The 24,198-nt window shown below is 40.2% G+C and overlaps 1 protein-coding gene across 1 annotated transcript in view; it reads right to left on the minus strand.

Moving 5' to 3' along the window:
- NR5A2 (nuclear receptor subfamily 5 group A member 2) overlaps window positions 1–24,198 on the minus strand; it is a 131,146-nt gene that overhangs the window by 41,207 nt on the left and 65,741 nt on the right. The window contains exons 6-7 of the mRNA XM_047077359.1: window positions 16,033–16,152; window positions 6,088–6,235 (exon numbers count right to left, since the gene is read on the minus strand). Coding sequence (XP_046933315.1) covers window positions 6,088–6,235; window positions 16,033–16,152 — 268 coding nt within the window. The remainder of the gene's footprint in view (window positions 1–6,087; window positions 6,236–16,032; window positions 16,153–24,198) is intronic.

The following is a 24,198-nucleotide window of genomic DNA, read 5'->3' on the forward strand; positions in this document are numbered from 1 at the left end:
TTCAGGAGGCACAATTTAACCAATGCACTTGGGTGACGATGTGAGATGCACACTGCATCGCTAGACAGGCCAGTAAGTGCGAGTGTGTGTGTGAGCGGATGTAGGAGTGTGGCACATGCACGTCTGTGTACATGTACAAACAGAAGCGTTTGCACAGGGGAGTGTATGGTCATACTTAGAGGAAGGCTATAAGAAAGCAGATACTGTGACCAGCCTCAGAAAGGACTATTACCACATAATGGGAAGGCTGTTTTCTGCCGTGTTAAGACCATGTTTTACGCAGATACCAGGTAAACAGAAGTTGGCGATGTGCCGACTGTTGTGCTGGTTTCAAAACTGAATGTTTACAGACATACACTGGCACGCACAGATAGAAATTTGTACTGTTTTTCCACCTTTCTGAAGTTTTTCTGACACTTCTGGAGGGAGGCAGTCAACTAAGGAATGGGTCCAGGCACTCCTATTTCACTTTCTAGGTTAGCTGGAGATTTGCTTTATAGCAAACTATACCTGTGCTATCATTCTCTGATTTATAAAGTGAATGGTCCATTTTGCTTTAGGCACTGCAAACACAGAGTTTAACCACTGTGATCAAATCTCTCTGTTGGATTTGGAAACCTCTTTTGTTAACTGGATTTAATGTTGCAAAAAAGTGAAAGGTAAATTCATGTTTCCCTTTGTTCCTGTTGCTTTGTTCTTTCTTGGGGCTCCTGGGTGGATCAGTCGCTTAAACGCCCGATTTTGGCTCAGGTCATGATCTCACGGTTCGTGAGTTCAAACCGTGCGTCAGGCTCTGTGCTGACAGCTCAGAGCCTGGAGCCTGCTTCAGATTCTGTGTCTCCCAATTAGGGGCCAAGATGGCAGAGCAGCATGGAAGTTCTCTACTTCTCTCATCCTGGATTCTATGTCTCCCTCTCTCTCTGCCTCTCCCCCATTCATGCTCTCTTTCTCTCTCTCTCTCTCTCTCTCTCAAAAACAAATTAACATTAAGAAAATTAAAAAAAAAAATTGTGCTTTCTTATCGCACGCTTATACCCAACCTCTCTGCGAACAGGGACACTTATGATGGTAGAAAGTCTCAGACCCAACAAGCTGCTGGGCCTCTGGAGAGCTGAGCAAAAAAAGAAAGGGTATCCTCTTTCTTTTTGTAACACCTTACATTTCCTTCTCCAACAGTGTACGCCAGGACATTTGCAGGTGACTCTGGAAGTGCTGAGGGAGCTCCGGACACCAACTGTGCCCCCATGCACATACCCTCTAGGGGTCTGGAGCTCAGGAAGGCAGGTGCAGGAATCCTGACACAGCCCAGGCCACAACAACTTTTCTTTCTCAAGACCACTCCATAACTGGCCAATCATCAGGTGACCCTACAAAACTATTTCCTCTGTACAGGAGGTGGGATTTTGAAAAGTATCGTCACGATTTACACTGCAAAGCCATGCTACCGTCCGGACTTGGGTTCACAGGTGGAACTGCAATTTAATCAACGAGTTTTCACCCTCCTCTGCACGATTAGGCTATGCTGCCCAAGGGGAGCCAACAACCAAGCAGGTGGCATGAGGGGAGTATGCCTGGTGAAGTCTTTTCTCAGCACAGGACAGGACAGGACAGACCAACCTTGGTGGTCACTTCGTAATAGTCTTTCTTATTGAGCAAAACAGCAAGAAGTCTTCCCTTCAGGGGCCCTGACTGAACCGCCATGCTTTCTGGGCTATGTTAACACAGAAGCTTCTACAAGTCTCTTAATGACTCCACATTTAATATTCATACAGGTCCTTATAGTCTCTTATCAAGTGAGATGTGAGATCACTAGTTGCTCTGCAATTCTTTGCCCATTTATAAAGCCTTCATTTTTCAAATGAAGTGTATATATATGCCAGTCTTCACAGTGATGAGAGAGTTCCCATTATGTGATTGCTTGTGATCAAGTCTTAAGCTCTGCACAGAGGTGCTGACTTGAGCTTGGGTCACATGAAACCTGTCTCCCTGTTGGCATTGTTGCTTGACTAACTGCTTTGCAGGGAGCTTTGACAGTGCATCTTGGCTGGGTTCTGATATTGAAAATCAGGAGGAGAAATGATATTCTTAGGAAAGGAAAACAAAGGATAGATCTTTATTTAAATAGTAAAGCAGAATTACTACACATAATTCAAATAAAGAAAAAAATACCTATTACATCAAAAATTAAGCCTACTGGAAAGCTAATTGCTGAAATTAAATTTTCCCACCTAAAAGACTGAACTCATCCACACTTTCCAGCTCGTAAACGCAGTGCAATTTTATTTACTATTAACAATGTCAACATCATAACGCACAAACAGAGTTATGGCGGGCCCCTTCAGCAGAGTGGAAGGTTCTACCTGAAGGTAGAATTTACCAATTCTCCCCACCAAGGAGCTTCATCTCCTGAACTTTAAAGACACATTTGGCTCCCCTCTTTTCTGAGGGTTTTTAATGCTGACGACCACCAAAGGGAAAGAGTATGATCACCAAGTTACTTTTGTTCATTTTCTCCTTTTAACATTACAAGGAGCGAGCTCAAGTAGATAAGAAGAGAGACAAACAAACAATGAAGGCTTATGATCATTTAGCTTTCCTAAAGTTCAGTAAATAATCCAGAGAAAATGCTAAACCTCTAGGCAACAGTAACTATAAGAAGGAATTCTTTGGTGAGGGAGGTACCAAGGTTATGAGGCAAGTGCTTTCTACAAGCTTCCTGAAGCTGAAACCCAGAGCTCACCTCATCATGAAACAAACAAAAAACAACCTGTGATATATTTAGAAGCCAAGGGAAGTAAAAAGCTTTATTATTAGTTAGCATTTTCATTCAATAAAGATGGGAAATTCACATAAAGCAGTCCCCTGTTTACACATGAGAGTTTGGTTTTCTTTTTGGTCTATATTCCTTAGAGAATTTTCTATTTTGTCTATATAGATGGCGCCTTAGTATGTATGTAGTATTTTTAAAATATTGGTTGATGAGTTCAAATGACTGTGAAGAAGATACTGTGCCGTTGCAGAGAAAACACAAGCCTAGTATTTGGGGTTGTTAGTTCTAGACCTGGCTCTGGTCCTATAATGTTGAATAAATCACCTAGTTTTTACAACTCCAAAATGGGAGGGAGACGATGTCTTAGGTCCCTTCCTTCTCTAAGAGGGAAACTGAGTGATTTCCCACCTTAAGATGTTTTATTATTAACACTACCAAAGAAAAGCACTCCTGCCACTTCCTTCTCTGGCTCATTTTGGTATCAGACACTCTCAGTGTCTCGGTTTCAAACAGAACCGAAATACTGATCATCAGTACTTAATTCCATTCATTATTTTATTCACAAAGGAAGACTCTGTTTAGTCTTTAATTTCCTTATAAAAACCCCTTTCATAATGTGAAGACTTACAGCTTTACTTTCTAAACTAAAAAAGTATGTCACATTCTCTAATATTTATCCATAGGATCTATTTTCTAGCCTCTCTCTTAAAATTTTGTGCCTGCATTTTTATTGTTGTTCTTGCTAATTTTTCTAGTTCCCATTACTTGTTGTTTTTTTTTTAACTTAGAAGTTGGAAGGTAAAGCCTTCTTTCATTCACGAATGCAATAAATATTTATTAAAAACCTATATTATGTCAAGTGGTATGCTAGGAGCAAAACAAATATACTTCCTGTGTTCATGGACATTCTAGTTTATTAACCTGATAAGAGGTCTTTGCTTCACTAAAAATACTAGAACAACCGTAGAGCACTCTTTGTTTAGTTTAAGTCTCAGACATTTCACCAACAGCTTGGATGGTAATTTACATTAGAGGTAATACATTTAACTCTTCTAAAGTAAAGGAGTTGGGGTGCCTGGGTGGCTCAGTCAGTTAAGCGTCCAACTTCATGAAGCTCAGGTCACAATCTTTATGGTTCATGAGTCTGAGCCCCACATTGGGGCTTGGTAAGAAGTGCTGAACGTGCTTAATTCAAGAACAAAGCTGGCTGCAGGGCTGTTTGCACATTGGGCTCTCTGCTGTCAGCACGGAGCCTGCTTGGGATCCTCTGCCCCTTCCTCACTCCCATGCGCGCATACTCTCTTTCAAAAATAAACATTAAAAAAAGAATAAAGTAAAGGATTTGTGATCTGACACTAGAGAATGCCTATGTACCTCTGACATGAAAGCCATGCTTTCCTTTTTTCCCCTTAAGCAACAAACAGGTGTAGTTTTAAGGGACACTGAGCTCGTTATTCAGTGGCATCCAGGTTCAGTACACATTTGTTGAATGCCTTAAGACATTCCATGACTGGGCTCTTGCCCACCACTCTGGCCATAACTGAGGCTTCCCTCAGGCCACACTGATCTCCTACTAGCTCTTGAACACAATCAAATAACAGAGTGTGCGGCTGAGGTTCTGGTAAATATAGGGCCCAATGGTTCAGGATGGTAATTTGTAAGGTTCAGAGGTTACAAGCACTTCAGGACCACCATCCCACCCCCTACTTCCATTGTACTGGCAGAGAACATAAGAATTTTGAAAAACGATGAAGGAAGGACTAAAAGGGAGGAAAACGAAACACGGTTCATGGTTAATCTCTCCATCTTCAAATGCAATGCAGTTATTCACCTAATTTAAAATACGATTGAAGTGACAGGACTCTCTTTAAATATTTTGTCTCTAAGATGCTGTAAGATTTCTTACACATACATTACCACGTTTTCCATTTAATTACTGATCAAAAGGCGCTAGTCGAAAAGACGAAGATCTTGCCATAAACCAGAATGATTTGTGAGATTACAGCATGTAGGCCTGTGCGATCTTCCTCTTGATTTTCTAAACACTGTTCATGGGTAAAAGATGTAGACTTACTTGAGTAGAACTTTCCTATTTATAGTGGTTAATACAGAAACCACACAGGATCCAGTCCTGGCGTTGCAAACCTTTGAACACCACATCTATGAAATTCTGTTGTCTTTTTAAATTTTCAGTAACATTTCTCTTTGCTATATTTATCACATTTTCCAAAATATGAAAACGTTCTTTTTATTTTAAATGTTGACTACATGTGAAAAATTAACTCTGGTTCTATTACTTCAAACTATCCCTTTATTAGCAACAGTTGTGCAGTGCTGTCACGAAGAATTTTAAAATGAAAGTACCAAATTTGGAGAGTAGACACATCTGTTTTACTTTGCAGTTTGTTTTATTGTTTTATTTCTTCGGCTATGAATTCACAACTATCTTATAACTGAAGACTAAAGAAAAAACATATGTTGGTAAATCTGATTTCTGCAGTGTTTTCACTCGGGGGAAGTTGCCTCCCTCAGCTGTCTGCCAATAAGTAATAAATGGACTTGGCAAAAAGTTTATTTAAGTTGGCTTTATTAAGCCAACAAAATACAGAAATCTAGTATGGGACAGGCAGAAAAATCTGTTCCTTTGAAGTCAATAAAAATCCATCTCCTTAATCCTTTTTTTATTCCAAGCAGTGGTGATTTTTCTCAACTGACTCACTGAGAACCTTGATTTAGCCAATCTGTCTTGCTTAGTTATCTTTCTTCTCCAAAGCTTTCCTAAAGAAGCATCCTTTCCCCTTGACAACCATCATCTTTTATACTTGCATAGTGATGCATCTGGTTATAAACATTCTCTGGTTAATCCTGATAGAGATTTAAGAAACAGGCTTTTAATTACTATCCATCATTTACAGTAAAAACAGCAGTAGCTTGCAAGCTACAACAAAAGGCGCATAGAAATCATCAATAGCAGAAGGATGGCTCCAATTCGATACCATACGTCCTTCCTAAGCAATCTCCATTCAACCTTCTGACACAGTTTTATATAACTGCTGCTTACTCATTATGTCCATTATGAGAGAAAATTCAGGACTCCAGTATAATAACTCCTTTCCCACCCCTAACCCACCTACTAACAAGCTATGAATCATGCAGAAGGATATACATAAAAATATATTCACGCTTGAAGATTTCGTGATTTGAAAAGAAGGGCATTACCTTGGTAGAACAAAAACATGCATTGACTTCAAGACACTCCGAGACTGGCATCATATAGTAACATTTGGCTGTATGTAGTATGAGAAAGGATTCCTTACCTAAACTAAAGAGCACCAAGAATTTCAGACACACAAACTCTCGTTGATCGAACTGTAGAGAGCGAAGCTTTGCCACTAACTCCTGTGCATGACTCATGAGATTGTTGAGGGTGGCCCCGGCTTGTGATGCTATTATGGAATAGTCCACCTGCAACACAGAATGACAGTTTTAGTGACTACCAGAATCAGAAACATGTATTTTAATTGAAACTTTCAAGAATTGTGGGTAAAATCAGATTCCACTATAGATTTACAACAGAGGAGACATTACCTGTGAAAATAGTTGGACACATGCTATTATTTTGCAATGTATCATAATTACTCTGAAAAAAACCTAATCACTTTGATAAGTTTTGTAGGGAACATATTTTTTGCCTACCTAAATTTTATAGGTATATACCTTCGTCTTTTTTCTATTGTGACACGACATTACCAGGTAGGCTAAAATTTTTAACTCTCACAAGTAAGTTTAAAGAAAAATGTACGATCCATACAAAGTGAATCCAGAATAGCATTCTGCGAGCACGTGATGATATTAGCCAGTGCATGAGGAAAGCGAAGGCAGAGATAGGTTTCTATTTTCATTTTATTAAGAGACTATATTTTAAAGTAGTCATTGTTCAAGAATGCATGCTTGTGGATGATGAAGGAATCACATTGAGATTATTCTTAAGCTTGTTGCTTCCTACAAAGCAACAACTCTTTTCATATGATTATTAATACATTTTTCTCTAAAGACGGCAATGATCGTATTAAGAAAAATAACTGCTTGGGGTGCCTGGGTGGCTCAGTCGGTTGAGCATCTGACTCTTGCTCTTGGCTCAGGTCATGATCGCACGGGTTCTCGAGTTCAAGCCCCACATTGGGCTCTGCGCTGACAGAGCAGAGCTTGCTTGGGATTCTCTCCCTCTCTCTCTCAAAAATAATAAACATTTAAAAAGAAAAAAGAATTTCTTGATTTGGAAAACAAAACAAAAAAAGCTTATTTTCTTCTTCATTAAAAAAAAAAGTGCTGTAATGCACCAATCTTAGATTATTCATGGGGACATAAAAAGTTCAGCTTAGAATAATAAGTTAAGATGTTGGGATGGCTGTCAATGATGGTACTGGCTTTGCTGCTGCAATTATAGCATAATGGGAAAGCCCAGTTGGTACCTGATACCGCCATCCTTTTTGTACTGGAGAGCTCTCAGGCAACCAGATACTCTTTTAGGTGCATTTAATATTTGCAGCAGCAGCAAATTTGTCTGGGAGGCAAGTCCTCATCTGCCACTCACCCGGAGCAGACTGTATTAAATTTTTATATTTATTGACATTTCATTACCATAATTGACTGCACTTGCTTCTCCAGGAGAAGGCACAGGGCTGCCTCCTAAGCAGGAGAACGAGTCCCTAGAGTAGAATTTGCAATTAAAAACAAGGCAGAATGGATTTTTTTTTTATTGTGTAAATATGATGAGTTGAATTTTCAGCTTTAACTAGAGAATACTGGGTGTACAGAAACCTTTTTCAAGAGTGGGAAAAATTATGAGTCAGTGGAAAGATGACCCCCAAAGGTGTCAATCAGTTTATAAAGAGTCAACTATGCATGAAAAAGCCACAGTTAATGTGTGTTCTAGGTATGCTCTCGTATCAGGCACAGCACTGTCCTACCAGCTCTGTCCATGTGCTGGCACCTGTCTGCTACATTTAAACATCAAGTGTTCTAAGAACTCTTTGGTTTCTGACAATGTGTGAAGGCAAAGGCCAGTACAGAGGCAACCTGAACCGTGAGCTGGAAGCAGAGAGGACAAGCAGAAGAACACAGTGGAGCACTCTGTGCAGATCTGTGTAGCACCTGAAGGCATGTCTCAACTATCATTTTGCCAGTTCTCTTACAAGGGAACTTTCTACTCCGGGGAAGTTTTCCTTTACTTAAAAGTGGTGCCTTAAATTCTTCAAAACTTATACACATCGTCTAACTACCCCAGATAATAATAATATAAATCCTACAGAGACATACGGGACAGGTGAGGGAATGACAGCGGGAAGGTCTGGTAGGGTTGCAAAGGCCAAAGAAAACCGGGACAAGATAGGCAGAGATCTGGGCCGACATGGCCACGTACAAACAAAGCATCTTAGGGAGGTCTTATGAGAACTCCATCCCTTAGGGCCCTGAACGTTAAATAATACAGTGAAGGTAGATGATAATAGGGTGCCTCCCACTTCTAGGATCACCAGGAAATGAGAGTACCTGGGGTAATACTACCAATTCAAGCTCGGCATCAATTGTTGAATGTGCCGCAGCTGAGTAGCATACTATGTACAGAGCACATTTTTAATCAAAATCACCAGTTAAGCCTTAAGCGAGGAAGGTGCACTAAAATAAACCACAAATCTGTCACTATGACTTAACTTTTCTCATTATTAGGATAAAGTTAACTGAGTGTCGATATGTATATAGTTCCAACAAGTTTGCAATAGGTTCAAATAGGAGAACCTCCTACTTGAAAATGTAGTACATTGTAACAAGAACCTAAAATCATTTTTTTGAAAGACAGGTTAATTAAAAGTTGATATATGTGCAGTTCTTTTTTTTTTCCAGTTTTTTTAATGTTTATTTGTTTATTTTTGAGAGAGAAAGAGAGAGAGCAGGGGAGAGGCAGAGAGAGAGAGGGAGACAGAATCCCAAGCAGGCTTCAGGCTCTGAGCCATCAGCACAGAGCCTGACACGGGGCTCGAACTCATGAACCGTGAGATCATGACCTGAGCCCAAACCAAGAATCTGACGCTTAACCAACTGAGCCACCCAGGCGCCCTGATATATGTGCAGTTCTAGCAGGGATGTGATAGTAAGTTCAACTCCTAGAACTTTACACTTCAAGACATAGTACACTAAACCGATAGAAACTGAAATTGTTCCACAAGATTCTATAGTTAGATGAACTTCAGGAAGTCAATCGGCATACCAACAACTTTCCAGCTATACATTTATTTACATGCTAATTTGAAGGCTCAAACATGCTTATTAAATGGGAGCTCCAATAACATTTCCTTCAAGGATAATTTATCAAATTGCACGGCTCTGAAGGAGGATAGGTGATTTATTCCTGAAACAGCACACACATCTGCAACTTCCTTACATTTTATTACGCACATAATTATGTTTTCATTGTTGAGGGCAGAGTTTGTGCCCATTTCAGGAGCAGCTGGCCTTGTCTTTTATGTACTTAGTAAAATTAATTTATTGCTCTCTTACATGTAATCTTCGTGCCATTAAATTCAAGGCAGATATTGAAGAAATACTATAAGCTGATGTCCCCTATGGATAAATTTTAATCATCATGAAGGTAGAAACAGTTTTAGCTAAATTGCTTTTAGTTTTTTAGTTCTAACAGCCGAAATTTTTGATGACTTATATACACTGTAAGATGCCTGTCATTTTAATATGACACAATGATAGAAGATAATAAAGAAGTTGCCAGTGGACCTTTCCCTTGGGATGATATTACAGTGGCTGTTAATTAGTTACAATATGCAAATACGAAAAGCGATCCCACCTTAAACTACTCTATTGTTAATACACACACACACACACACACACACACACACACACACAAGTATTATGTACACACAGATATGTCTTATGTGCATGTATTTCTTTTATTTTAGAAAAAGAGAATGCAAGCAGGAAGAGGGGTAGAGGGGGAGGGAAGAGAAGAGAGGGAGAGAAAGAGAGACAGACAGAGAGAACCTTGGGCTCCAGGCTCAGCGCACAGCCCGACACAGGGCTCTATCCCCTCGACCTGAACCAAAACCAGGAGTCGGTCACTCAAACAACTGAGGTGCCCAGGCGCCCTATGTGCATGTACTTTTAAAACACTGAATAGAAATGAATTTTTGTCATAGTTTTAAAAGGATAAAAGTATAGAATCGATCTGATAATACTAATAATGTTAATTATTAGTAATACTACTGATCATCGTTATTTCCTTTTTGCTTAACAAGATTTTTAATATATGCTTACGTAGATGGCTGATTAAAAGATATAATGAAAGCTTAACAGCTGACCTTAGGTTTAAGCAAGAAATTTGGTGTGAATCACCAAATCCTCATTTTAATACTAGGTAGTGGAGCCCGGGGCTGCTGTCTGCAGTGGGATTATTTCAGTTCCTCTAGTTCTCAATGAACCATGAAGGGACTCAATTGTGCAGACATTTATGTAGCAAACATAATATGCTAGCCACGGGACTTAGGAGAAAAGTGGCGCTGTTTTATCTAACTTTTCTTCTCTCTCTTCAAGCTCCAAGAAGCAGTTCCCTGGAACTGTTTCTTAAAACTAAGTCTAATCTTGGGGCGCCTGGGTGGCTCAGTCAGTTAAGTGGCCAACTTCAGCTCAGGTCATGATCTCGTGGTTCATGGGTTCGAGCCCCGCATCGTGCTGGAGCCTGCTTCAGATTCTGTGTCTCCTTCTCTCTCTGCCCTTCCACTGCTTGTGCTCTCTCTCTCAAAAAGTAAACAAACATTAAAAAAAAAAAAAGGGGGGCGCCTGGGTGGCGCAGTCGGTTAAGCGTCCGACTTCAGCCAGGTCACGATCTTGCGGTCCGTGAGTTCGAGCCCCGCGTCAGGCTCTGGGCTGATGGCTCAGAGCCTGGAGCCTGTTTCCGATTCTGTGTCTCCCTCTCTCTCTGCCCCTCCCCCATTCATGCTCTGTCTCTCTCTGTCCCAAAAATAAATAAACGTTGAAAAAAAAAAAATTAAAAAAAAAAAATAAAGTTTAAAAAAAAAAAAGCTAACTAAGTCTGGTCTTTTTCTTCCTCCTCTGTTGCAATAAATGCACCTTATTTACCATGAGCTGAGTTCAGTAGGAAAATGCCAGAACACGGGATCAAGGAGCACCTGGGGCCTCACATTCCTCAGCTTGTCTAGCAGAGCTGCTATCAAGCATTGCATGGACCCGACATGCAGTCTCAAGGTGACAAAAAATTTCTTACTGGGTTTCCTTTGTGTCAGGAGGATAGCCCTGATATTATGGACTGAGGCATATTTAATATGACTGTTCATCTTAAAATACTCAGCATAAATATTTTCATTTGTTCCAGAAGAAATCATCACAGGGAAGTTGAGAAAATTCTGTAAGTAAACCTCAAAATTTCTTTTTGTTGTTGTTATACATAAATGCTAATTTATTTATTTTTGAGAGAGAGGGCAGGAGAGGGGAAGAGAGAGGGAGAGAGAGAATCCCAAGCGGGCTCTGTGCTGGCAGCACAGAGCCCGACACAAGCTCATGGCCTCACAAACCATGAGCCAAAACCAAGAGTCAGACGCTCAACTGACTGAGCCACCCAGGCACCGCAAACCTGGAAATTTCTAATGAGTGATTTGGGAGTCCCGTTATTTCTTCCGGTTGAAGCTGTAAAAGGTGGTGGAGTTTAGGTAAAGTTCTATCCAGAAATTCTTTGTCACTGCTCCTCTAACCCCGGCAGGATTTAAGCAGTAGTGTCTGCCTCAACCTACAAAGGAGTTTGGTCAAACACCTTCACTTTGGAAAGAAGGCACTTCCTTCTAGAAGTGGAATCTGGACAGCTTCAAATGCCCATGTGATTCCCTTTGCACTTCTTCCACTGAACCTTCCTCCCATCTTATCTGAACCTGTGTCACGCGGCTTTCCTGTGAAAGTGCACAGTACAAAGCACTCTGCGAGGGTCAGTCATCACAATCGTTAGATGATAAATTACACCTCTTATCACCACTGAGTGCAGGACTCTGTCTAATTTTCCCCCTCACATCTTTGATAGGCCCTCAGGAATATTTTTAGCTAAATGAATAAAGCTGTTCCTCTCCCCTAGGTGAGTGTTAAGCTGCTCATACGGGTATCTTGCTTTATTGAAATAATTCTGTGGAATTTTTTCACCACGATATCAACATCATAACTCTATACGACGCATCGTGGAAACAGGCTTCTATCATTGTTTCAAAGTTCACATTCTGCACAAATCTGTGGTAGTAGGTCAATGTGTTTCAGTGGCAGATGAATTATTTGATTTAGGAAAGTAAGAAAAACCCACATTTAAAACACTTTTCTCCAAAGATTGGAAGAAAACTCAACAAAGACAGCTGATTCAGGGTGGTGGCATTAGGAATGACCCTTTTTCTTTTTTTCTAGCATTTTCTTCATGCTGAAGTAACTTCATAACAGTAAGTAATAAACAGGTGAAAATACTCCTGGGAAAATTTATATTTGTTTTTACAATGTGTTTACAAGGCCACACCAAAAAGTATATATACAACAAAAACATTTATTTATTCAGGCTCAATGAAAAAGAAATGAACGTTTTGATTGGAAGTTCCATAGAAGGGGTCAGGCACTGACATGATACACGAAGACCAAATTGAGCGCCTATGGTGACAGCAAGCTCTGTACATCTAAAACCATACAGAAAAGCAGTCTGGTATGTTGGTTAAGAACACAAAGTTTGGCACGAGGCTGCCTCAATCTGAATATCCTACCACTATTTATAGTTGTGTTTTGGCCTTGAATCAAATACGTCACCTCTTTTTGCCTCAGTTCCTCATCTGCAAAATGGGGATAATAATAATAATGATAATAATAGTACTTTCTTCATACGGTTGTTGACTTCATAACTGTCAGCTACATGTCAGCTTAGTTTTGATAGTTTCTAATTTTCACATCTGCACTTTACAGAACTATTTCTTGTAATTCCTACTATAGTCCTGTGAGGTGGTTTCCACTACAGTCCCCACTGGATAGGCAAGGACACTCAACCTTGGAGAGAAAGGGGAGCTGCTCAAGATGACACAGCTAGTAAGTTTTGGAATGGGGACTTGAACACAGGCCAGTTCACCTCTGAACTAGACCACATGTGTACAACACACACACACAGACACACACACACACACACACACACACACACACACACACAACATTTTCATACTAGAGAAAAAGGAGTCTGCACTGGTAATGAAGATATACTCTACCCATAGTTCAATTGTTGTTAGTCTCTAAACGAAGGAAATTCTCTCTCTCTCTTTTTTTTTTTTTTTGCTTTCTTCAGCCATCTCCATGCCTTTTCCTTTTAAAAATCATTCCCCCCACCCTGCATATTGCTCTACTCTTGCACTTCCTTTCATTCTTTCATCACTGCTTTCCTGATCTTCCTAAAATTAGCATACTCCAAATCCTGTATTATTGTCATTGTTGCTTTAACAACAACAACAACAACAACAAATCTAGGTTTCCCCACCGTAATCAGGGAAGTGTTTATCATTCTAAGAAAATTATACTTAACATTCTCAGTATCTCCCTGCATCTCGGGGTGGGAAGCAGTGCATGTCTCCTACAGTAAAAAAGTGACTTAGTAATGTAGGACCCGTGCTGGTGTCTCAGCCCCACGACAGAAAATGGGAAGTTGTAAGACAGTGTAGATGAGATGTGGGAACATGGAGGGGATTAATACTCTGGGTGTTGAGTGCAAGTTAACTTGTTTTAATTAAGCACTTAGGTTACAGATAGAATGGTTCTAATTTAGTACCATCAGCTAATATTTATCACGCACCTCACATATTCAGCACTAAATAGGTACTGTGGAGATGTAAAAATAAGTCTATGACCCCACATTAAAATATCTTTCTCATTCTGTTGGAACGGTCACATGCTTTGGAAAAGTCTTCCTTTGTAGCACTTCTTTTGCTTTTACTTAAGAAATTCTAGGAGATGAAATATTGCTGGATTCATGAATCGCTTAATAAAGCCAATTAGATCTTTAAAAAAAAGGTGTAAATTGCAAGAAGCCCGGAGATACGTTCAAAATGTTTTGTCTACTCTGTTCCACACCAGAATAGAAGATTTGTTTCACAATTTTCGTAAATAAGAATGTCTGATTATAATGAATCATTACTATACTATACTATACTATACTATATCATCACAATTCATTGGATTGGATGGAAAGGGGAAGGGGAGGGGTTTGATGCAAATGTTACTCACTTTAGAAGGGCAGAGGAGAGAGCTAGAAGAATTTGGGTGGCAGGAAAGGTGTGAGGTAAGAACTAGTTCTCCACCAGGGAGTTCTCTATTCTGTTGTGATGGCAAAACATGAAGTAGCAATAATTGATACTAAAGACTATAAATACCATCTATTCCTGAGTGTTCTTGGTTTTGAAAATCAGAGAGAAGAAATGCACTTTCTCTACTTTTTAAATGGTAATTACTTTTACCCAGGGACAGCACTTAAGGCAAAATGAAATGTGAAATAAGGAGTATTTCTAAAGAGCAAGAATGGAAGTGCTTTGCGAAAGAACCGCACAAACCCATTTGATTTCTGAAACTCAGAAGGAAATGAAATCAAATTAATCTGTGGGCTGAGTCTTCTTCTAATGCAGTTTCTACTTGGGCAGGGATGGGGGAATATAAGAGGGAGAGGGGGCTAGGAGTCATACCCAGTGATTAAACTCTAGAAATGGGTACGTTTTCTCCAAAGACTTGGGTCACTGGACGAAAATGTTAAACAGAAATTTCAAAGTGCAAGACATCAAGCCCATGAGACTTTATTTTCTCGTCTAGAAGGCTTTTCTCAAGAGATGTACAGAAAGCAGGGACCAGACAGTGATGGAGATGGTTGAATTGATCCAATTTGCAAAAACTCTGAAATAGTGCTTGCCTTTAATTTGATTGGGAAAATGTGATTTATTAATAATACAGCAAATGGTGTGGAGACAGCCTCTCATTTTCAAATATGCACTGCTGTGGTTTCACAGCACATAAACATTTATGGCTAGATGTAAAAGATCACGGTGCCTGAGTCCTGAAGTACTGAGGCATTGCTGAACACGGCAGTGATGCTTGAATAGGAATGACCCAATGGACTTAGGGAAGCCCTATGCTCCATGCATTTATTTTAATAACACATCGGTTATTGAATGAAGGCTATGAAATGGGAGGGACATGCCAAAATCCTGTAAAGTTGGACTTAGGTCCATGAAGCCAATAACTATCTCTCCTCCTCCAAGTCTTTGCTAAAATATTACCTTCTCAATAAGACCAAATCAACCACTCCTATCTAACACTGCAATCCTTGGGTCACAATGCAACATATGCCCATGGATGTGTGCTGATTCTCTTTTGCACAGAACTTCCTGTTTCTTTTTTCCATTTCTTCCTTTATTCAACAGCACTTGGACCTCTAATACAGTATATGTTCCTTATATATAGGTTTCTTATAGGATTATTCTTTATTGTCAGCTTCTCCCTACTATAATGTTAAGTTTCACGAGGGTAGCAGCCTTTTTCTGTGTTGTTCACTAGTACCTGCCAAAACCTTAGAATAGTGACTAGCACACCGTCAGACGTTCAGTAAATATTTGTTGACTGACAAACATCAATTCAGAAAGGTGTAGGACCTAACAGTAATTTTTTCTGCCTTTGTTTTGAATGATGGCTGGCTCTTGAAAACTCGAACCCCTGTCCCCTTTCACGTGCTTGCCTTTATGCCAAACATTTAGTTTATATACGATATTTGAATCAGTCTTTTCCACCACTATGACTTCAAGACAGTAAAGATTCCACAACGTATAAGCTTTTTTAATAGCTGATAAACAAGTGTGATAGATTGATGCAGAAGCTCGTGGAAAAAATGCTGGGTACTAATCGTGAATTCTGATTTAGCAATTGTTTGGACCCTTCAAAGCACAACTTTCAATCCCAGCAGACTGAAAGCAGCAGAATGTTTGTGATTATGTTTGCTTTTACAAGTTTAACCGTAATCATCGGTGTAGGAACAGAGTGCACCAGGCCAGCTTTTCTAAATTATGTACAGCCAATCTCTCCCTTTCAAAGCACCAGAGTGCTTCTGACCTAGTTAAATTCCTGCCATTCTGAACATGCTTAATAGAAAGACTTTTTTTCTTTTTTTTTCTTTTTTTTTTTTTTTGATTCTCTATACTCACTTGTTGCCCAGTAACCAGGAAGATTGATCCTTCCTTTCCGTGTACCACTTGTCGGTAAATGTGGTCGAGAATTAAGAGCTCACTCCAGCAATTCTGAAGCAGTTTCATTTGGTCATCAACCTATAAAAGAAATAGAAAAAAAAAAATGGCACTGTTATTCACCACATTTTTTGTCTTTGCATAATTTTCTGCATAAGAGAACTCGCTATAAGCCAAGAACTCTCTGCCGACGGTTGCCACAGCATAGATGCTTGGGGTTTACATCGCTGCTCCTGAAAATCATTATTTTCATTTGTACAAATACGTTTTAAGCCACGTATGAATACTTAAGAGTAGTATTTATAATCAATGAGCTGCTAGGAAAAGGTCCTCCATTAGAACGGTCTGTCCAACGTTAACAGAGCTATTAGAGTTTGCTTATGGGAGGTACAGGCGCCTCACTCTGTCCTCAGTAGACCCCACTGGAATGACCCCAAATAGCCTGATAGCCTGTGCTTATGTATCTAGAGTTTAATACATTGACCCAAAGCTGAAATAGGTCAATACATTGACCCAAAGCTGAAATATAGATATTTGCAAGCTGACAAACTGAGAAGATTTATATAAGAGACAACTAGCATGCCAGCACAAATGACTTTTGGAACTCTGCCATACTTTGTCATCAGTGTTGATCGGAAGTCCAAACCTTGCTAGACTTTGAACCAAACAATCACCAGCCATAGTCTTGATGCTCCCTGCATTTGCTTTACGATTTGGACGATTTTCCCACAAACTCTCTAAACTTCAGTTTCCAGAACTGAAAAATGAACCAAGAACATTACCTCCCTCAGAGGACTCCATGAAGAAAATGAAATGTGCTGTGTCCCAGTGGGCATTTTATTCTTATTTCGTCTTGTCCTCCAGGAAACTGGATTCTTCAATGACAAACCCATACCTATTTCATGTACAGCTCACATATCCACGGTCTAAATGTGACGAGCATATTTACCCAGTCATATGGCTACTTGTGATAGTTTGTTCTTCATTCCGTAACATATACCAGCCAAAGACCCTGGTTTTTCCAAATGTGGTGGCCACATCTAGACATACACTGTGTATTTATAAAAATAACATCTGACATTGAGATGTTGTTTCATAGTTTTTAGCGTTTTTTGTGCATTGGTTTAGACTTGACTGACAGAACATGCCTTTGAAGTTAGCCAAGCTGGTATCATTCTATTCAATTTATTCTATTCAATTTAAAAATAGGGTCTCAGAGAGGTTAAGTGGTATGCCTAAAAATTTTTCTCTCTCTCTCAAGTTCTAGGTTGTCTGCAAATTACATCAGGAGGTGCTAAAATTTTTTTTTTAATTTTTAAAAAAATTTTTATTTTATTTTAGAGAGAGAGAGTGTGTGAGCAGGGGAGAGAGAAAGAAAAAGAAAGATAGAGAGAGAAAGAGAGAGAGAGAGAGAGAGAATCCCAGGCAGGATCCATGCTCAGTACAGAGCCTGACTCAGGGCTTGATCCCACAATCCTGGGATCGTGATCTGAGCTGAAATCAAAAGTCAGACTGAACTTCCTAGGTGCCCCAGTGCTAACATTTTCTAAGTGAAATTAATTTGACTTACTTTTAACAAATTCATTTAAAAATTTTTTATTTTAGCATTTATTTTTTGAGAGACAGAGTGTGAGTGGGGGAGTGTCAGAGAGAAAGGGAGTCACAGATTCTGAAACAGGCTCCAGGCTCTGAGCTGTCAGCAGAGACCCCAAGCAGGGCTCGAACTCATGAACTGTGAGATCATGACCTAAGCCAAAGTCAGATGCTTAACCAACTAAGCCACCCAGGCACCCTGTTAACAAACTCATTTTCGAGTGGCCATTCAATGGAACTCTGGATAGCTTGTTGATTCTTGGGAAATTTCCACTCATACATTCATTAGTAGTGAGTTTGTGACTAACTTTATTTCCATGAGTCTAGGACATTGTGAATATGTTCAAGAGAGCACTGAACTCATAGTACAAAGAAGGATTCAAGGCATAGTTCTATACTTCCCAGCTATAAGAACTTGGTCAAGTCACTTAATTCTTTTGGACTTATTTCCTCACTTAAAAATATGAGATAGGGGGCGCCTGGGTGGCTCAGTCGGTTGAGCGGCCGACTTCGGCTCAGGTCATGATCTCGTGGTCCGTGAGTTCGAGCCCCGCGTCGGGCTCTGTGCTGACAGCTCAGAGCCTGGAGCGTGCTTCAGATTCTGTGTCTCCCTCTCTCTCTGACCCTCCCCCGTTCATGCTCTGTCTCTCTCTGTCTCAAAAATAAAATAAACGTTAAAAAAAAATTTTTTTTTTTAAAATATGAGATAGTTTTTGTGAGGATGAATTAAGACTGTGGGTGGGAAATTCCCTTCATAAAACGTAAAATAATACACAAATGAAGAAATAACAGAGGGCTCCTGCTTGGTAGACCACATTGATTCTGTGGAGGAGAAAAGTGGTAGTAGAAATTGAAACTACACAAAACTACAATCAGGCTCTGTGATCAGGAAAATGCTCCCAAAACACCTCCATCAGAAATACTTTGAACCAGGGACTCCTAGGTGGCTCAGTCGGTTAAGCGTCCAATGCTTGATTTTGGCTCAGGTCATGACCCCAAGGTTCATGAGTTTGAGCCCAGCATTCAGCTCTGCGTTGACAGTAAGGAGCCTGCCTGGGATTCTCTCTCTCTCCCTTTCCTTCTGCCCCTCCCCTGCTCACTCTCTCTCAAAATAAACTTAAAAAAAAAACAAAAAAACATACTTTGAACCAGTTAGTCTGTTCTGACAAGAAGAATTTCATTCAATTAGCAAATAAGATGTTTTTAAGAGATGATTATGTGGTGGGTATGAGTGCCAGACTGGGGATAGAACGGTGAACTAATGTGGTCTCTACCTTGTGAAAATGACTCTCGTGGGGGACGATGCTCACTCAACTACTACTTAGGGGTTTAGTGGCCATAGGAGGTCATGTTCTTCTCTCCAGGAAAATCCCCGGAGTGACATGTGGTGTAACAGGTCAGGCTTTGGGCAGCAGTTAATTAGATCCACCTACATGTTCTCCACAAACTGTTGTCACAAGGAGCTGGGGCCAAATGTACCAGCAACATACATGTTGTAGCATCCAGGGCAGAGTCCCAGAATTCTCTCATATGCTTGGGGTGATTTCAAAACAAATCTTACTTTGCTCTACTGGGTCTTATTATAGTCTTATTCCAGCAAAAACAAGATCAGCATCTTATTTCGAATTTATCAGTCTGTGAGGGCAATTTGGCTCCCCTATGGTTCTTTGTTTTGTTGTGTGGGTGTCTATGTGTGTCTGAAGCTTTAGTTATTTATTTAGCACTCTTTTCAGGGAAACCTAAAATACTCCACCCTGAGATTGTCTCCCCAGAAACAATTATTATACGTGTTCATGTTGCAGATAATTTCAGCATGGGTGGGGGAATACAGACACGTCAAAGTGTATTTGTTATTCCCATTTTAGAAAAATGAAAGAGCCAGGAGATTATCTGCGGGCCACACAGAAAAGGAGAAAAGGTGAGTGAAAATTAAAAGCAGCATAGTTTTGGAAGCCATCTCATTAAGGGGTTCTTCCTCTTCATTTGCATTTTATGGTCCCTTATTTTCATATAGAACATGACACAAATACTGCTGTAATAGTTTTCCAGCATCAAACCATGTTCCAGTTGTAAAACAGAATCAGACTTCTGGCCTTCTTTTCTTTGGGGATGTTGAAGATACACTTCCAAACAATGATATATTTTTGTCCCGTGTTCGGAAAAAGAATGGGGTGTACCATTTTCAGACTTTATGCCTGTGTGTGTGTGTGTGTGTGTGTGTGTGTGTGTGTGTGAGAGAGAGAGAGAGAGAGAGAGAGAGAGAGAGGGAGAAAGAAAAGGACAGAGAGAGGGAGAGAGAGAGAGAAGAGTGCCAGCCAATTGCCAAGGAAGATACCAAAGTTCTGCTTTCCTGTATCCTCTGTTAAGTTTTTTTTTTAATGTTTATTTATTTTTTATTTATTTATTTTTTGTGACAGAGGACAAGCACATGGGGGAGGACCAGAGGGACAGAGAGGGAGACACAGAACCCAAAGCAAGCTCCAGGCTCTGTGCTAACAGCATAGAGCCTGATGTGGGGTTCAGACTCACAAACCGTGAGATCATGACTGAAGCTGAAGTCGGTCGCTGAACTGGCTGAGTCACCCAGGTGCCCAATCCTCTGTAAGTTTCTTACTAAAGGGCTGGATATCTCTTCATCCCCATTTCTGCCCACAGCTGCCTACGTCCAGAGGCAGTAAGAAAATAGGTAGGCTTTTAAAATCTGCATATTTCCTGGTTCCTCAGCTTCTTCAGAAATTGCAAGAATAGGTGAACATGTCTGTTTCTCAACATGAGCACTTGATTTTTGGTTTTATATTTTGTACTACTCATGTCATCATTTTTTCCTTCGTGTCTAAGATAGGATCTCTGTTGTAATGCCCCTGTTTTCACAAAGTACCGTAATTGCTTGTTCACGTGTGTGTGTCTGCCCTCCGTGAGGACGGGGTGGAACGTCAGGCCACAGATCCTACAGTGCCTACCACAGCACCCGGCAAAAAAAAAAAATGTACTTCATAAATGGTTGTTAAGAGGGAAAACCTTCCCTTCTGCAAGTTTCTGCTATTCACCTGTGAATCTCTGGTACCTAGCCCACAAGATAAGCAAGCAACTCCTTCAGTGTTTGTGGAATGAATAATAGTCTTTCCCCAGCAATGAACACACGAGTAACTTATATCCGACCCTTCCCACGTGGGCTGGCAGGTCTGGACCCTCGGCTGCCCCTTCATAAAGACTTCTTGACTGATTGTAATTTTAACACTCTTCCTGAGCAATTGATTCCTTGTTTTAACACTCTCTGAGGGGGTTTTCCATGCCAACATTCCATTTCATTATTTTCCATAATTGATTATGCAATATTTCATGTTATCTTGAAATTGGTGAGTATGCAGCTTCACAGTGCTCTGGGTGGCACAGGTTTTATGCAGCTCTATGAATAAAAGGGCAGGGTAAATTTGATGACCCACTTGCTCTCTATCTCTAGATAAGAAAAGCTGGCAATTTTGAAGATATTTTTCCTTTAGAAAGCAGAGTTATAGTGACACGGGACGGGAGGAGGAAGAGGAGAAAAATAATCCACTACTTTGAGTAAATTCTCCACGTATCAATGCTGTCAATAAATATTTAGGGTGGCATCTGGGGAGCCTAGAAGGGGAACCAATGGAGTATAATTTCCATTATATATCAAAACCTCTCACTAGTTAGCCATACCAGCCTCATACAATGCTGTGTTATCAGCTGCAATAAAAGGAAACACTTCTCTCAGAAACCTAGTTACTCATCACAGAAACTATTTATATTGACATTACAGGTGAGTGTGTAAAAGAACACAATCCACATATTGTTAATGAAGCACACCTCCCACAACCCAGAATGTTAATCATTAGAAACTCATGCTTTCTCATAAGAACAGTGAATTTGGGCAAACAATTAGAGAAAGAAAAATGTGTAGAACTTTCTCAAGCCCTCATTTAATTTATCAAAACCTTTCTGTTGCCCCCTCCCCTTTATCTTTTAACAGTCTGGCAATGAAACTGATTTCACTTTTCCTCTGGCAGGGGGATTTGGAAATTGACATCATGAATCACTGTGGTTAAATTTTAAGAAGGATATTTTTAGGAGCACATTCTACTGACGTGGATTGGTAATTGAAAAGTGGACGTGGACCCGTCTATTTCTGATCATTAGGTCTGGTGTTCTGGGCCACGGTTACAAACTTGGCCGAGGTGAATACATCAGACACGATCCCTGCCTTCAAGAGACTCACAGTCCAGGGAGAGGAGACAGAAGTGTAAATCTGCTATTCTAATCACACATGCAGAAGAAAGCTGAGGAAGTCTTTACCCTGCTTTGCATCCCAGGGGGTCAGGGAAGCTTCTGAAAAGAGGGCACTTAAATACAGGACTTAATGTTGTAGAATCACTTAATGAACTTTCTTTTTTTTCTTTTTTCTCTCAGTAACTCCTGTTAGAATAATTCTTAGAATAAGGTATTTAAAAACAATGTGAAGATTCTTCACAATCATGACAAATAAATCCAGCTATTATTTCATTTTTTTTCTTCCTGGCAGAAAGGGAAAAAAAACCCTCAAAATGAACCTCCATTTTTTTATACTTCCTTTTGTGACAATAGTGACATTTATAAAGGCATATTCAAAAGCAAGGACAGAAAATTCAAAACAAATCAAAATCAACTTCACAAATCTTAACGGGAACGTGCTCTGGGCAAGGCAGGCATACAAGTTGCTTTAATCTTTTACTGTTTTTATAAAGAACACTGCTGATTATCTGCCTCTGTAATAAACTGCTACAAAGTCCAAGAAAAAAAATGATTTCACATTAACAATGATTAAACAAGCACTAAAAACAATACTGTACAAGAGAAATAACAGCCAGTAAAACTCCCCTGTCAATTGTTACAATGCCCCATAGATTTATGGCCAGAAGTTCTTCTCTGCCCTGAGATTACTGAAGTGGCTCCAGTATACTGTCTAACTGGGTTTCTCCTGGTTCATAACACAAAGACGGACCTGTCAATGCTTGGCCAGCACACTGTACTACTCTGGCCCTATTCTATGTTTCTTGAGTGGAACAACAAAGGATTCCTCCCCCTCACCCCCCTTGATGTAACTTCTCAGGTCACGGAAGCAGGAGGTAGAGGGGTTTCACTATGATATCTGTCCTTTGTCTCCATTCCACCAACCCCTTCCAATCTACACTCATTTCACCTTCCATTGAGGCCCAACAGCCCACAGAATCCAGGATCTCTGTAAGTCTACCTGCTTCTCCTTTTGTTCTCATTCATCATATACAGAGTCACCAGCATTATTTCTCTCAAAAAGGGAGAAACTTATAAACACAAACTTCTGGACATGAACCTCTTCCAAATTCCCTAGATTTCCATTCTGAGATGTCTACCAAACCAGACTTCCCTGAGCAGTGTATGCTGGGAACAGTTACTGACCAGCATGCCTGCTGATCCTTCAGCCTAGGGGGGCCTCGAGTGGCCAGAAGCTAGGGGAGTAAAGAGAAGTAAGTGGCTTTCATGCAGCTGATAGCCTTAATCTCCAGAGAAGTGGGGCCACCTCAGTCCTGTCCCACCCTCCACATAATTGGGTGTCAAGTTAAAGAGTGGAGTGTGGTTGGGAAATGAATAAGATAGCTGTCAGCACAGAGAGAAGACAGGAAATAAAACAGACCAGCCTCTACTTCTATAACACTCAATCCAGAGTCACTCAGCAAAGGCAGTCAGAGGCCCCAGGCCAAGGAACCCCAAAGGGAACCACCCTGTCACCCAGGGTACAATAGCAAGGAATGGTGTGATTTGTGGTAAAGGTCTTCCATCAAAAATTATTAAATTTCTCTCAAAGTCTAATGCATCCAAGGGGAAGTTTCATTTATGCAGAACACTCATATGGCTGGTATACCTTATTTCCTAGGGATGTCACATGCAGGACTTTTTTTTTTTAAGTTTATTTATTTATTGAGAGAGAGCACACACGTGAGATGAGCAGAGAGAGAGGGAAGAGAGGGACAGAATCCCAAGCAGGCTCCACACTGTCAGCATGGAGCCCCATCTGGGGCTCGAACTCACAAACTGTGAGATCATGACCTGAGCCAAAATCAAGAGTCAGATGCTTAATCAGCTGAGCCACCCAGGTGCCCCACATGCAGGATTATTTTATTCAAAGATGTGCTGATGCCAGATAATCAATGTCAGGTTTTTTTTTTTTTTTCATTTAAATAAATGTGAGATAATTACATAAGTGGGAGACATCTTTGAGGTTTGGAGAGAATACTGCACAGCGTATGTACCTGTTAAATACCACTTGAATTGTGTATCATCAGAGACAGCATAACGGAATTCAGCCAATTTCTTTCACATAGCACAGTAGCTATGGTCTCAGATTTTGTCAAACCAAAGGGCAAATTCTTCCCAGCTTTTACCCCTCCTCTTATCCACATTTCAAAAAGCTTCTTGTTGAAAGATCAATTATTTATAAGCTAATAGTAAGCTCATCATTTTTGGGGGGGGGTAAAATAAAAATGTGCACACAAC

This window comes from Lynx rufus, unplaced genomic scaffold, assembly GCF_022079265.1.
Source record: "Lynx rufus isolate CCGP_SWC_20201006 ecotype Redwood Valley unplaced genomic scaffold, mLynRuf1.p SCAF_15, whole genome shotgun sequence".
Lineage (NCBI taxonomy): Eukaryota > Metazoa > Chordata > Mammalia > Carnivora > Felidae > Lynx > Lynx rufus.